This window comes from Centroberyx gerrardi, chromosome 4 (assembly GCF_048128805.1).
Source record: "Centroberyx gerrardi isolate f3 chromosome 4, fCenGer3.hap1.cur.20231027, whole genome shotgun sequence".
NCBI lineage: Eukaryota > Metazoa > Chordata > Actinopteri > Beryciformes > Berycidae > Centroberyx > Centroberyx gerrardi.
This window is the reverse complement of record NC_136000.1, coordinates 25064115-25080175: the sequence shown is the minus strand read 5'-3', so window position 1 is coordinate 25080175 and position 16061 is coordinate 25064115. Positions and strand designations below refer to the sequence as shown.

General features: G+C 41.0%; 1 protein-coding gene and 2 non-coding genes across 3 annotated transcripts in view; all 3 read right to left on the bottom strand.

Annotated features, from left to right (window-relative positions):
* Nucleotides 1-14659, bottom strand: part of sf3b3 (splicing factor 3b, subunit 3) — a 42070-nt gene extending 27411 nt beyond the window's left edge. Inside the window, exons 1-12 of the mRNA XM_071905798.2 lie at nt 14544-14659; nt 13439-13577; nt 12716-12871; nt 12264-12434; nt 11443-11615; nt 10897-11038; nt 9307-9419; nt 8402-8539; nt 7481-7584; nt 6406-6571; nt 5479-5574; nt 5073-5145 (exon numbers count right to left, since the gene is read on the bottom strand). Coding sequence (XP_071761899.1) covers nt 5073-5145; nt 5479-5574; nt 6406-6571; nt 7481-7584; nt 8402-8539; nt 9307-9419; nt 10897-11038; nt 11443-11615; nt 12264-12434; nt 12716-12871; nt 13439-13508 — 1402 coding nt within the window. The 5' untranslated portion in view covers nt 13509-13577; nt 14544-14659. The remainder of the gene's footprint in view (nt 1-5072; nt 5146-5478; nt 5575-6405; nt 6572-7480; nt 7585-8401; nt 8540-9306; nt 9420-10896; nt 11039-11442; nt 11616-12263; nt 12435-12715; nt 12872-13438; nt 13578-14543) is intronic.
* On the bottom strand, nt 8984-9063 carry LOC139916808 (small nucleolar RNA SNORD111). The gene has a single exon (XR_011784878.1). It is a non-coding gene; the product is annotated as a small nucleolar RNA SNORD111 (small nucleolar RNA).
* LOC139916809 (small nucleolar RNA SNORD111) lies at nt 11275-11354 on the bottom strand. Its single transcript, XR_011784879.1, has one exon. It is a non-coding gene; the product is annotated as a small nucleolar RNA SNORD111 (small nucleolar RNA).
* Nucleotides 14660-16061: the final 1402 nt, after the last annotated feature.

Sequence of the window (16061 nt, the reverse complement as noted above, 5' to 3'; positions counted from 1 at the left end):
TGTAAACAAGACTTTCTTCCAGTCAAAACAGTGAAATTTGGATATTGTTTGGCCCCTGCTAAACATTTAGACTTGTTTTGTGATCGAAGAAGTGGTTTGGAACCTGCTACTCTCCCATTAAGGCCGCAGTTTGCCAGTCATCTTTTGACTGTGCTGTTACCAACTATGTGGGGCGTTCTTTGTTCAGTTGGCTTTGTATCTTGGATGCAGATGCTGTTCTCATAAAGATGTTAGCTTGATATACTGGTCTTCAGATGGTGCGGTCACTTTAGGTCTGCCTGGTCTTGCTTTGCATGGAAAGCAAGTTTTTCAGCTCTCAGGAGAATAATGGCCCCGAACTGCTTCACTAAGCTCTTTTGACATTGTTACGAACAGCTGGAAAATATTTTTCAAAGGAAGTCCTTTTTCAAAGTTAAATCACTAGCGACAATAATTCATAGACGACCATATTAATTTAGTCAATATCTGGTAATTCACACTGTGTATTAGCAGCATACATGTGTTAATATTTGAATGAATATATCTAAATGGTGTGACAACAAATTGAGAAAACCTTACCAAATGGTGTGCGAACTAAATATTCTGATATATTTCAATTTCATACAAGCATTTCTCAAAGATCTAAAAGCTTAAATTTGTATCAGTTCTAAATAATCCAGTTACAAAGATGCTAACAGCATATTGGGGATGTTTCAAGCAATGACAAGTGGCGCCAAATCTTTGTTAACATTTCATTAACATGACAGCTGATGGTGAATGATCAGAATATGACTGGGGTGTGATCTAGTAAAACACCCTAACAGAAGAAAATGGTGGAAAGAAAAATTCTATCCCTCCATGACATTGAATACTTTACATTGAGGAGAGAGGTAAGGATACATAGTATATACTCATACCTTAAATCAGGGTGAGGCCTGGCCTGGAGGCATATTTCCAGACCTCTGGGCCAGTAGATTAAACTTTTAAAGCAATATTCCACTTAGTTTTAACATGGGGGTTATTCGGCACTTAGTGGAGTATTTTGCCACAGGCAGGGGTGAAAAAGGTGAGAAGGATGCGTGAGCACAGAAAAACACAAGACCCGCTAGCGGGGTCCGGGGGTATGCTCCCCCGAAGATTTTTTTTGGAAAAATAAGCTACTAAATGCTAATTTCTGATGACTTTTAGGATTACTCTGGTGCTGGTCACAAGCTAACAGAATTACAAGATTGAGCAAAATAAAGTAGTATTAATTTATTAAGTGCAAATGTACCTTTACATATGCTATGCTCACATTTACAAAGAAAATTAACAAAGGGCAGCCCCACCAGGTACACAACTAATTACAATTATACCAGTGTTGCCAACTTGTTTCCAAGGAAAGTAGCTACTGGCTGCTCAGAAAGTCGCTAGAAGTCGCTGGATGACGTCATATGCTAATTTGCATATCAATATATAACCTACAGTCTCCGCTCGCAGCGGAGGGAGGGGGGCTACGCTGTGTGTGGGAAGCGCTGTGATCATTAGACCTCTCTGGATGACAAGCAAGTAGAGCAAACCGGCATCAGCCGTACCAATTTATTGGCAAATGCTTTGGGATTCAACACTTCAACATTGTTCCCCATGGTCAGAAAAAGTCGCCAAATTTGTCGCTAGTCGCTTTTCAGAAATAAAGTCGCCAGGGGGTTCTGAAAAGTCGGTAAATCTAGTGACAAAGTCCTCAGTTGGCAACACTCACTGTGACTAGCGAATTGACTGGCTCCATTTCTATAGGCGCTTGCTGCCTTTTATTGACAGTCGATGCACGCGCATCCAAACGCGCATCCACAGCATCAGATGTTCGCGCTCCATTGTCTTTCTATGGAAGTCGCTTTGAGTAGGCAGGCTCTCGACCCCCCCAAAAAAGAATTATTTCTCATCGGATCTGCACGAATCACGTAAGTGGCCTATTTTGGATTCAAAACGGCGAATTTCGCCGAAAGGTGACAAGTTTGCATGCCTGTTGCCAGCACAACAGACCTAGTACAGATCTAGTAGAACAGAGCTGTACATAAGCTTCTCTTGTGCACTTCATCAATGAAGATTTCCAGATGAGAAGCCGTTTACTAACAGCCTATTGCAAGTTTTAATCACTTGTAGGATCATCTACATTTCAAAATATAAAACTCTTGGTATCATAGAAAGTGGAAGCATTAAAATGAGCCATGTGGTGAGCCAGTTTACCTTTCTTCATTAGTTTAGGTTCATCCTTAAAAAGTGCATGGATGCCACTGAAACCAGTGCTGAATCTGACTGTCTCCAAATTGGTTTATTGCCATGGTCGTTGCTATGTGATTTTGAAAGGCCACTGGCCCAGAGTGCAAGACTACTCGCATAATTTGGGCTTGGACCCTAAAACCTCATTTATTTCCCATTCATTTTAGAAGTAAATTAAAACGGTTATTTAACTCTTATTGATGCAGAATAGTGTTGATAGTGTACCATCATTGTGCAGCAATACCAAGCAAGAAAACCTGTGTGCTCGAATCTCTCCTGTTTTCTAGACTGCAGATCTGAGGAATCTGCATTGGCAGCAAAGCAGTTTTTCCTCATATTGAGGCACTGATTTTCACTGGTAAGAGGGGATTTATGAGAGCTATGCACAAAGTGCGTAGTCAGAATGAAACTTAAGGAATAATAAATTCCCCTTATATAAGGTGACTAAAGGTTTCTTCAAGTTAAATCTAAGACATTTTTAAATGTTTTTAATGCCAGTTTAAATCATATTTATGACCAATTTCACCCCAGAAATAAGCCTTGAGAGTAAAAAACAACAACAAAAAAAAAAAAACAGTTAGCGGTATGTGAGAAATCACAGAGATTTCTCGTTGGGAAAGTAGTGCACTGGGAAAACAGTGACACTTTTAAGACCTGAAACTGCACATAAGACTCAAAGGCAGCAGTTAGACATATGTAAGGCATTTTAAGGCCTTGGATTTATATAGTTCGATTAAAAAACATTTTAAGGACCTACAGACATGCTGTCACAAATGTCTTTCTTGAACTTGCCCTCTCTCTTTCTCCCCCGCTCCTGTCTCATCCCCTTTCTCTCTCACTCACACACACAAGGTTCTAGGAGCAGGTCTCTACCAGCTGTGGTGGAAGAGAGCCACGTCACGAATGTTAAACCGCATGACTTCTGGGAAATACTCTGTCACACCAAACTGAAATTCAACTGTAGACAAAAACACACGAACATCCAACAGTGTACACACGCACATCTTCATTTATGTACCAAACACCAATGCTGGTATTAAAACTTGACCTGCATCTCAACTTCTTCAAGAGGGAACTTGTTCTCTGTGCAAAAGAACTGCAAAATCAGAGAATTGGCTACTTTATTGACAGGGAAAGACTTTTGGTCCTATTTAGGGAAAACCGACCAAAAGAATGTGAGTGAATTGCTCTTGACCAGCACTTGACAGTAGGGCTGCACAATATATCGATTTTTTTGGACTGCGATATTGGCTTTTTTAAAAATAACGTTATGGGCATTTTAGTCATGCAACCCAATCTCTGCATGCAAACAAGTTGCAAACAGATTCTGACCAATGAGATGGACCTTAGTACCGAAAAGCAATGGCAAGTCAGTCGTGTGGTAGTACTTTGGATAACGAAGAGATGACGTCCCACAAACTCAGGTGCTGTGCAAAACGTGTCGAGCGGTAGTGTCGACAAGAAGGGGCAACACAACTAACTTGTACCACCACCTTAAAAGCAACCACGGGGAGTTGTAGGAACAACACGCAGCAAAAAAAGTCCCAAACAAACCGAAGAAAACATTAGGTCTAACTCAGCAGCCATTCAAACTACGTCTCCAACAGCAATGAAGCGGCCATCCACTGTCCAGAGTTTTACACGATTTAGTACAGAAGGCTTCAAGAACCTCACACACAAGTTGGACAAGAGATACCATCTTCCATCATGCATGCATTTCTCATAAGTTGCTATTCCAGAGTTAAGTTATATGAGAAATGCAACAGGTCAGTCAAGTTTGAACTTTGGCAAGTGGAGTATTTTGCCAGCACGACAGACCTGTGATCTGGTGGAACAGAGCTGTATATAAGCCTCTCTGTGCACTTCATCAATGAAGATTAGAAGCCATTTACAAACTTCTAGTTTGTACTTCTAAGGAAAGCAGAGAAAAGCAGTTGGTTTAAGAGCTGGAGTCTGCGTGAGGAGCAGCAAGTCTGCATTACCACAGACAATGGGACCAACATTATGAAGGCCACAGAACTCAATGGCTGGTTTAGACTCCACTATTTTGCCCACAGACATTACATACATTTAGCCATTGGTTAAGTGTCCACTGAAATAAATTAGTGTGGTTAGTGGGTATGGGATGATTTTTACTCCGTTTAAGAAAAATGTGCAATCAATTAAAGAATATTCAAAATAATTTAACCTCTTACATAGTTTACTCATTTTTGGAATGTAACACTCCTCCTTACGAGAAGGACATTAGACTAGTACACTATTTACTGAATATCACAAGTCAAATCGCAATCTCAATGGACTGGATTTGATCAACATACATGCAATGAGATGACAGCGCGCACTTTCACCTGTGTCCCCTGCATTTAGTTTGTGTTAACTAATGTCACAGCTAGTGTCATCGAGTGCTTTCATATTAGTCTGCGGATGGACCGCCACTGTAAAAGGGTCAACCCCACAAAACAACCCAGGTCGAGATCAGAGTTTATTGTCAGGTTGACCTCCACTTTGTCTTTGTGTTTAACCGGTGTTGGTGATTTGAGCGCCATGTCACGTGCCATGTTGAACAGAGTCCTTCTGCTTCTGATGACATTATAAGCTGACAGACAATTGGTTCTTCTCAGCTTAGTGTGAATAGCCTCTTACATGGGATGCACCCGGGTCAGCATACTGTCATATTCTTGGGTTGTGTGTTACAAGGGTAATATGTGAACTGCTACCAATCTTCTCTATATCAGAAAGTCAGTAGGACTTGTTAATGCTCCACACCAAAAAGTTGACACTGTAAAATGGTTTAGGTGAGGCTGGAAAAAAAATGCATGGGTGTAAAACGTTGTTACCTTCCACATGTCTGCGTACAGTCCACACAGCGTTGGGGTTACCGGGCAACTCGGACACAGCCATCTCTGACACCTGATAGAGAGAGGGAGGGAAAAGAAGGGAGGGAGAAGAAGCAGAGAAAAAGAAGAAAAGACAAAAAAGGAAAGGAATGAGAAGATGAGGAGAAGGTAGACAAATGTTTAAGCTTCATCAGCTTTACTGCACATTTTATCAAGCTTCATCAGCTATATTACATGATACTGCTTGCTTCTAATATGTACTGCTGAGATCAGAGCAATTGATGAACTCTTCAGTTTTTAGTCAGAGAAGAGACATGAAAACTCATCACTTTTCTAGCCAACAGTGTATATGTGTCGTATGAGAGACACTCTGTGTGCATGCATGTATGTTACAAAGTGTGTGTACCTCCAGTCCATGTCTAAGGACTCTTAGAGTAGACTTGGGTCCTCTTCCACAGGCCACATACAGCTGAGGAGTGTCCTCATTGGCCAGATCAGCTATCTGTCAAACACAACAGAAAGAGACTTCATGCACCAGGACCAGATGATAAGCCAGTACAGAAATGAGCATTATTGGGGGCATTCTTTAATACAATCAGGCAAAGTAATACAGCAAGATTAGCAGACTTTGTCCCCATGGTTTCCCATGTCAAAACAAAACAATGAAGCCTCGCCAAGTTTACATAATACGCAATAAAAGGGAAGGAGAAAAAAAAGCAATAACTGTGAGATATTCTGCTCTTGTCCTGCAGCCCAAGGACAGTCAACAAATACAGCCAAAAAAAAAAAACAAAGAAGTATGTAATTTGCGATTGAGAACAAATTGAGAACGCATGGTGGTCACATCACATTTTCTCATTTAAGTCTGTGACTCCAATCAGGAAACTGAACTCCTGGAACAATAAGAAGGTTACTTTAGGCTCTACATTCATTTTTAGGCACAGACATTCATTTATAGGCACTATGCGTCATTGTGTACCACCTGGCTCCCAGCTGGGGAAGCCAACCAGTTGATCAATTACAACTGAGCCACTAGTCAGCACTCTTGGCAGAGATTAAGAGTGTAACCACCGCATCACAAAAGAACATGCTGCGGTTACATTTGTCTTTTCAATTAATTATCATCCAAATCACGTCAGGACAGATAATCTGGGCAGGTTTGAACCTTCTTAAAAACGGATTTTTCTCGCAAAAAACAAAATCACACAGGAAGCAAGGGGGTGGGACATAAACAATCTGGAGCCATGGTGAGAGTAGAGGACAAAATATACAGGTGATATGCACACAATAACACGCACACATACACACGCACCCCCACCCCGCCCTACCCTACCTGACAGGACATGATGGGCGACAGGTTCTCCTGCTCATCCACCAGCACCAGGTTCTTCAGGGGGCGGGGCTGGAAGAAGAAGGTGTCCCCCTCCTCCAATGGCATGGCAGACGAGAACTCAGGCTCATCGTCATCATCACCCAAGTGGGCTATCTGGTACAGGTAACTAAGGAAACAGAGATAGAGGAACATATGAGAGAGGAGAGAGGGAGAGAAAGGGAGAGGGAGAGAGGGAACAAAAGGTGAGAGATGACTAGGCAAGAACTCAGTCTTATATCCCAGCTGGGCTATCTGGTATAGATGATAAAATAAATTGTTCAGATCAGATAACTGCTAAAGTAATAAAACAGTATGGTATGAATTGTTTACTATTTTAGTCATTCTAATATTGGATTGGTAGCAGAATTTGAATCAATGAGGTGCTATTAAGGTCTGTAATGGTGAAATATTTAAAAACGGACAGGCTAAAGGAATCGGATTGTTCAGAAGAAATTAAGTAGTCGACACTGATAAAATCTTATCAATGTCCAACTGTAATAACTATGGCAACAAGAGAAAGGCAAAACGCCAAAAAGGTAGAAAGAGTTATATCCCTTCAATGGCATTACAGAAGACAACAAGCACAGATGCTGCACAGGCCCACAGCACGTGTGTTCAACTGAAACACTGCAGCATGGTTAAATTACCTAATTCCACTAAAGTTACTTAAATACCACAAGATAATGACTTTCACTTTTGTTTTCAAACCGGAGACTCTGTGGATTGAGTTCAATGCTGCTGGTCTGCTGTCTATGCTTCTCCACATGATGTGATGTGCACATCAGGCGCATCAGAGATCGATTTAGATCAATTTCTATAGACTTCTATTGACTTTGTGCCTCTGTATGAGAAACACTGCATCTCGCAGTCAAAGACGCCCTCTAGAGGCCATGTGACGAAGCGCATCATCTCAAGAAGCGACAGATGTCTGACCGCCTGACCTGAATTCGCCTCCTGATGCCCTCCGCTGCACCGTGGGAAAAGAGAGAAGAGAAATCGATAGACAAATAGATTTACTGTATAAACAGAGACTTACTGGTTTCCAAACTCCGATGACACAAACAGGAAGCCAGTCTTGAGAACACACATGGCTGTTGCCACAGGGATAGTGTCGAAGTACTTCATCCTGATTTCTGTTACCTAGGAAACAACACAGTTGAGATTAGTTGAGAACATGCCATAATATCTGTTCATTTTCTTCGCCAGGCATTTTTGGTTAGGCTAGGTTTATTTTTCATGATAAAATAATTATTCTTTAATTGTCCTTCAGCTACACTAAAAACAGTTGTCAGAATATCTAACTGAAGCCGACAAGGCAACAGTAAACAGGTCGTCTCCCCACGAATGATGCAGTCTCCTTAAGGTTGATTATAGTGTGGGACAGTAATAACTGAAGAGGAGCCGTCGCTCAGTGGACTGTACCTTTTAAAATGTACTTCATCATTCACAGATTTAAAAAATAAATAAATAAATAAGCACCAACAGTATACAAGTGTGCAGGGAAGACCAAGGAAATCCCAAACAGTTGATATGGTTTACAGCTGTCTTCAAATAAACCAGACAAGTAACAAAAAACAGTCAAACAAATAAATGGTGTTACTGTCTTACTGTACAGTCTTACTGTACTTCAAGAAGAACACAGTGCAAAAGAATCGGGTAGTGAAGTCATGTACAGGCACGCTACCACTGGTCTGATTTTAATGTTTGTGATTATGTAGTTATATTTGGGTCAGAAAAGGGAATCAATTGGTTAAAAAACAGTTGCTAAAAACAAAGAGTTAAAATTTGAGGCCTGCAATGTTGGTGATGAGGACGTCAAGAATTCCTCCATGCTGATGAGATGAATGTTGAGGATCATTCCTGGCCATAACATTTTCTCATCAGGTAACATTTTGTTCATCTCATGTTCATTTCTAGGGCACATCCTCCCCGCCCTGCCCCTTTCATCTTTCCTCACCATCTCTTCGTCTGTTTCCAGGGTAACCTTAAATATGTCTCCCTGCTCGGTCTGGGCCAAGAAGAAGAACATGGACTTTGTCTTGTGGGTGGCCGAGCAGACAAATATCATCCCGCGCTCCGGGTCGTCCAGGTCGTTCTGTAGGATGGGAGAGATGAAGGAAACGAGGGGAATAGGAAAGGAGGATGAAAATGAACAATTTTAGAATATACACCAACTTCTGTTTCTCTATCGCTGCTAGATGGGGAGAGGGAGTAGAAAAAGACATTTGAAATGCTTTTTTTCATTCCACTTAATGTAGTTATACTGTACATAAAATTTGAACATTGCAGTGGCAAAATTTGAATATGAATGATAAGACTACTCATAATAAATATACATATATACATACATTAAACATAATATTAACACATGAAAGCAGGGCGCAATAAATGGACAATGCATTCTAAACAGTTTCTATTCAGAGTTGATTCACAACATGCAGTTTTTCTGTAATTCTTTCTTGAAAGATTTGGGTTGATGTGTTGTTTTACATTTGCAAGACAATATTAGAGTAAATCATTGGGTGAGAACTGAGACTAAGTGCTGTGATCAGAGATGTTAAATCTTTCTCCAGTGATGGTCAGAGAAGAGACATGAAGAACTCATCCTTTCAACAGCACTTTGATGTGTGTAATAAAACCTCGCAAAATACCCATTTCGTTACCTTGAAATAGCTAACCATGGGAACATGACTCTTATATTTCTATTAACCGCTAGCACTGTTTCGTGCAGGAAATGTGTCAAGGTTAAGTAGCTGACTAACCTAAATACCTAAATTAATTTGTAACAATTAACTTCACTCAAAGTGATGTTCCCAAAAAAATTTGTCATTTTCCACTGCGTGTTTTGCGTCCAAGCCTCACCCTGCGTCGTGGGATCGGACAGCGGATGTCAGGCTGGTCTCCAAAGTTCTTGTAGGTGATGTAATTTTCAGAGCAGATCAGAACTCCACTGGGCCCATCAGATCCACCAGGAACTAGACAGAGAGGAGAGATATGTGTGCGTGGGGAGGGGAGGATTCGGTGTTATCACTGGCGAGCCAACAGTAGAGACACTAAAGTTCAAATTTCATGGTTTCATTCTCTTTTCGTTACACCGACTGATTATGGTACTCCCGCTTTGTTTCTAAAATGAAAATCACTGTGATGAAAAACTTGAACTTCAATCTTCCTCCAAGGAGTGAGGAAAAGGAAGACCAAAATGTTGTATTTTAAAGTTGAATCTATTAAATTATATTGACATTCAATCGCTACTGTCTAGCATGCAGGTTATGATTAGCCTAAATGAACCAAAAGAATGAACAAATCCAAAACAAGCAGCTTGCCAAACATTTTAATGATTTGAAGCTATGTTTTATTAATGAATCTCCAGTTAGCCAGTCCCACCAGGATTTCGCAGAGTTTTTTTGTGATTATTGCGGCCAAAAATGCTTGATTTTGCTGCGGCTTTACTCAAAAATTGCGATACAATTTGCGAGGTTTTATGTGCTCTTTTTGCGGCAAAATTGCGGGAATTGGGAAAAATTGCAAGCAAAGGAAAAACATTTTTTTTCTCTCATTCTCTCTCTCTCTCTCACTCACTCAGACACACACGCACACGCACACACACACACACACACACACACACACAGCCTCCCCCTATTCTCTCCCACTCTCCGTTTAAGCTATTAACTCTTCCAAGAGCTAGAATTCTGCACTCACCTCGATTCTTGCTGCTTTTGTTTTGTTTTGCACGGTCTATGGCAGTAATTTTTGCAGGTGAGCTTTGTTAATCTTCTACCTGAATGCGCGCTGCGATGACGTAAGTTACCACGACACCGAATGCGACAATTGGTCCAAATCACAAGCGGTCTGTTGATTTGGGCATTTCATGAGGAAAAGTTGCGGCAATTTTGCAAAACTGCAAGCTCTCGCAAATATTGCGGAGATTTCTTGAATTTGCGTTAATTATTGCAATTGCAAAATCGCAAGTTCCTGGAGGCACTGGTTAGCCTACTTTCTCTGATGGACTCTCATAGCTTTAAATTGATTTTCTTAAACGATTTACAATTAATGAAGGGACACTTACACAGTAAAACTCCAAACGAGTTCTACCAACCATGACAAACTTCTAAAGGTTTTCATAGTTTAATGGCAATAGCCTACCAAAATGTCCCCTTATACCATCAATCTGAGAAGCACTCCAAGACTACTGAACTGCTTCTTTAGGGGACCATTTCCATCTAGTTGTTAGTCGGGTATAGTATGCAAGTGTTGCATGTGCCTCCTACAATAAGCATGCAAGTGCTTATTGTAAGCATAGATATGACTAAGACAACAATACTGGGATTACAGGATTTGTGTGTAAAAACTAAAAATATGTAATATCTAGAATCTGGGAGAAATAGCCCAGAGTGGTGATGCAGTTATTGTTGCAGACCTAGTATGCACACCCACATGTGTGCAAATGCTTACCAGTGATGAGGAAATTTCCATGCTCTTCCAAAGCCTCGCTGTACTTGCGGACCACGTGGTTCAAGCCAAGGTCCAGCTCGTAAAAGGTGAGCGTCTGCTGCGTGTTGGCTGCCGCCTCCCCCGTCGGGTCATTGTCAGCTTCCTGGAAAGAGCAAACACCAACATACAGGATCAGAGGTTGGCAATGCTGCGCAATCAGACTAAACTGTCATTAGGTCTGACTGATGGAGGATATCTGCATCCAATACTGAATATAAAAAGGCAAATATCTGCTTATAATATCAAGATATTGGACCCTATTTGTTTTATCGCAGACTATTGATGCTTGCAAAAGAAACTTTTGCATGAGTGAAGTGTCTGTGTGAGAATGAAGAGTAAGTGCTGAGATCAGAGATGTTAAATCTTTCTCCAGAGACAGTCAGAGAAGAGACATGAAGAACTCATCCTTTCTGCAGCACTTTAATGTGTAACAACACCTCATAATCTAGCCAGTGTGTGTCTTAATCCACCCTGTATGCATATATCCTTGAGTGTTTATGACCTTACCTCATAGTCCATTTCGAGGCAGGCGAACATGGGGTTTTCGAAGCCTACGTCTACTCCCACAACATGGTAGACCAGTGTGTTGGCTTTATGGGCCTCCAGAGGGGAGGAGATGGTGAGTCTGGCAGCTGCATCTCTGTTTAGAATATACACCAACTTCTGTTTCTCTATCGCTCCTAGACAGGGGGAGGGAGTAGAAAAAGACTTTTGAAATGCTTTATTTCATTCACTTAATATAATTATACTGTACATAAAGTTGAACATTGCAGTGGCGAAATTTTAATATTAATGATAAAATTATCGACAATAAATATACATACTGTATATACATAGATTAAACATAATATTAACACATGAAAGCAGTGCGCAATAAATGGACACTGCATTCTTTAACAGTTTCTATCCAGAGTGTATTCACAACATGCAGTTTTTCTGTAATTGAAATTCTTGAAAGATTTGGGTTGTTTTAAATTTACAAGAGAAGATTAGAGTAACTCATTGTGTAAATAAGTGCTGAGATCAGAGATGTTAAATCTTTCTCCAGTGATAGTCAGAGAAGAGACATGAAGAACTCATCCTTTCAACAGCACTTTGATGTGTGTAACAACACCTCGTAAAATACCTCTTTCATTACCTTGAAAGAGTTAACCATGGGAATGTGACTCTTATATTTCAATTAACCACTAGCCATATTCCAAAAGCCACCCTGCCACTCTACTAACACTAGCAAAGTCATTAGACCCCCAACTGCTCCAGTGGAATATGGTTTGTATAAATAATGTTAAAACACATATTATTACTAACTCCTTGATATTACTTCGTACCAATCATGACAGCTCTGCCTTTCGGGTCGACAGCCAGGAACTGTCCGGGGACGATGCGCCGGCAGCCGCTCTTCCCGAACGTCTCCTGGTGGATCTTCTCAAACATGTTCTTTGAGGGGTGGTATTCCAGGATAACAATACGACCGCTGTCACTGCCCACCACAATGTAGTCTGCGAAACACACAGGCACACAAAGGTGTTAAACTAGCAGCAACGTAAACATGTTGAGGCACTGTGCATGGAGAGAGAGAGAGAGATCACTTGTATTACTGATTTATAAATCTATAGGCAATATACATAAAGTCATTACACATAAAATGTGCATGACAAATAGACATGTTGCAATGTGTTTTTTTGTGCAACCTTCTTTTTGTCGATCAGGGTCAGTGGAACCACAGCTACTGTGTAAGCCACTTCTGTATACACAAACACGTAAACACACGCAAACACACCTTTGGTTCCTCCCGTGAGTCTGAAGGCCATCAGGGACCTTATGATGCCAAAAACCTCCATGGTGAGCAGAGTGTGAACCTTCCCCGTGTTGGCATCCGGTCGCAATAATTCCAAGATCTTTCCCCGGGAAACAACAATCTCCTGCATCTTGGTTCCTACCAGAGAACACAAACATCCCATTGAGCACAATCAGATATCAACCAGCCACTTGATGCTACTTAATGTAACTGAAAGGAATGCTGTGCGGCATTTGTTTCAGATAGGGGTTTGTGTATGCAACATCTGTTTGGTACTGAGATCAGAGGTGTTTTAGTTCTCTCCAGTGATTTACAGTCAGAGAAGAGACATGACAAACTCATCACTTCAATAGCGTAGGCCTGTGTATTTAATACACATAAAAATAAACAGAACAGACAAACCCACAAATAGACAGAAGTAAAAGGCAGACAGAAAATAGATTAATAGAATGCTAGCCAGACAGACAATTACACCGACTGACAAATAAATGGAGACAGATGAATCAACAAAGAGACAAAACAATGAATGCAAATACAGACTGGTAAATAGATCGGCCAACAAAAAAACAGACGATCACATATCTGAATAGACAGATTGCCAAAAAGATAGCAAAGTGGAAAGATGGCAATTAAGAAAAACAGATGAACAAATCAAATAGCACAGAGGGCATGAAGGACAGACAGCAATGTGCACAGCGATCTCACCAGAGAAGTTTCCATGGATGGCGTGGGTGATGCCAGTGGCACGCTGCAGGGTGATGTTGTAGAGAAACATAGCTGCCTGTCAATGGGGTCCACTAGGTCCTTCAGGGGCTGCTAACAGAGCCGTTAGCCCAGCTCAAAACTGGACAGACAGAAGGGAAAACAGAGGGAGACAGAAATTGATAGGTTATTCATAATATACCCACGATGTCACATGCATTTCCTACCAATATGGCGCTTTACCATATACACAGCTCATTGGCTGTGGCTGTCATTGGATTATAATCATCTTAATTTATTACAATCAGCTGTTATTTTCCTGCCAAGATGGCTGTGTGGTGATGTAACAGAATACTATGAATACAGAGATTAAGGCACCAAGAGAGCGGTAAACAAATAATTCTGTAAATACCATGCACAAGTTCTCTCCCATGACTTTTTCAGCCAATTCCATTCTAGACAACAATGAGGTGACTCTCTAATAGGGATATTCAGATGGGTCGAGCTGCACTAGTAAGACAGTAGGCTAGCATTATTGTAACCTTAGATAGGTACCAGACTTAAAATGTAAACATCTTTGCAATATAAACATAAGTAGCTAGTAAAGTGGTTAGGGACCTGTTGGCCAGGTAAACGGTACAGACAGTGTAACTTATTGTTTACGTGCTGTGCCTGCTGACCACCGCTAACGTTGTGTACTAAACGTTAGCTTCATAAATGAGCGGACGTTACACTTGGCGAGACTGCCCCGGAACATTGTCGGTTAGTTTGTAGCTAACTTAGCTCTCTTGCTGCAAGACAAGAAAGCCAAGAAGGCAGAATTATTTTTTAAGATGATAATACTAGTTGGGAAAACTCTGTACATAGTTAGCTAGACCTTGTATATTAGTTAGCTAATATACAAATAATGTATAGAAGAATGTAATGTACATCAGTTAGCTAATATACAAAGGCTAGCCGACCGGGACCCATTCATACAACGCGCCACTTCTAACCAACGCATCCTGTAACTTTTCTTGCTACATTGTTGAATATCGTGCAAATTTTACAAGCATATAACGACTGTTTGATTGCTCACAGTGTGTAGATGCTTAATGGAAATATTTACCGGTGTACGAAATACGATGATTCTGATTTCAAATGGATAAAGACTCATTTACAAAATAACTTCCATGCTACTCCGGAAACCAAACGAGGAGCCGCCGTTTGTGGGTCTTTCGTCAGTGCAACGTCGTCATATGAGGTGGCCCGCAATGTGCCTGACGTAAATCTGAGACATGCTGTAGCACAGATTCTCCAGCAGATGTCAACAAAGACCTCAAAAGACAAGTAGACATCAAATGGATTTAGATTTAGATTTACACTATGTTTTAGGACAAACATCAACCACTTTTTCTGCCAAGACAGTAAACAATTCTAAATAGAGGGGAAAAAACTGTCTTTAGGCTAGTCTATACAAGAAAACGGACAAACTGTCTGCTAGTTCTCTATATAAACACTGCATTGTAAAAGACTGTTTTTTAAACCGGAGCAGGATTCCCTTCACTGTGAAATGTGAAGGGAATCTACTTGAGAAAATTACAACTCAGCAAGTAGAAGGAGGAAACAAACCCCTCAGGACCCCAAGCAATACAAAGTGCTGTAGATGTTACACTACTCAACGATATACTGTAATGTATCGAGTGCTGCGCTGTATTTATATATAGAGTTTAGCTGTGCTGTCCTGAGTTTTTCTCCATCTTTGGACTATTTTTCCGTCAACTTGCTGTGTAGTTTGAGCAGCAGTTGGTTTTCAAACTGATTGGAGTCTATCCCAGCTGGCTTTGCAGTCAGCAGCAGTCCAGCACAGCAGAGGAGAGAGACGCTCACAGATAGCGCATGCAAATAGGCCAGTGTTCACTTTGAGAAGGTAGACAATCCAGCTCCTCTGTAGCTCGTGACCTTCTGGACGTCATGGAGGGGCAAAATCCTCTTCATCCCATCAGTGTTGTTCCATTTGCTTTATCTTGTCCTCTGCCTATAGAGTGGCAAACACACACAACACACATATAGAGGATTTCCATCTGCTTTATGTGGCAACATAGTTCATTATAGGTTGACATTACAGCAACTACAACTTTTCATCTGTGTAGACAGATTCATACTATTGTTGCCATAATTATGTGTTGAGTTGGAATAGAGCAAATAGCATTGGGATACTTAATAAATGATTGATTTGGCTTTAATATTAAAGTCATGAAATTCCATGACAGTGGCTTTATCGGTCCAAGTATTGTGGAGCTCTGGCAGAAGGATTGCTGCTGCTGCATCACTTCAGCCTTTTGCATCCTTCCACCAAAGTGCTTTGGGTACTCTGATGAGGCTGCACACTCCTCCCAGGATGCTTCCAGTCTGCTGACTTTTGCTTAGAGCTGGAAGATCAGCGACAGCAGCCATCCCACGTGTGTTTGTCTCCTGCTGAAGAGGTTTAAAGCTTTCACCACAGGCTTCATCGCAGTGCAGTACTCGCTCAACAAAGACATTTCATCTGGGTGACATAAAGCCAGCATCAACATAGGTTCCTACACTGGAGAGTAGCCACTATTTCTTGGGCACAACATACCTAGAGGGTAGGAGGGTATGAATC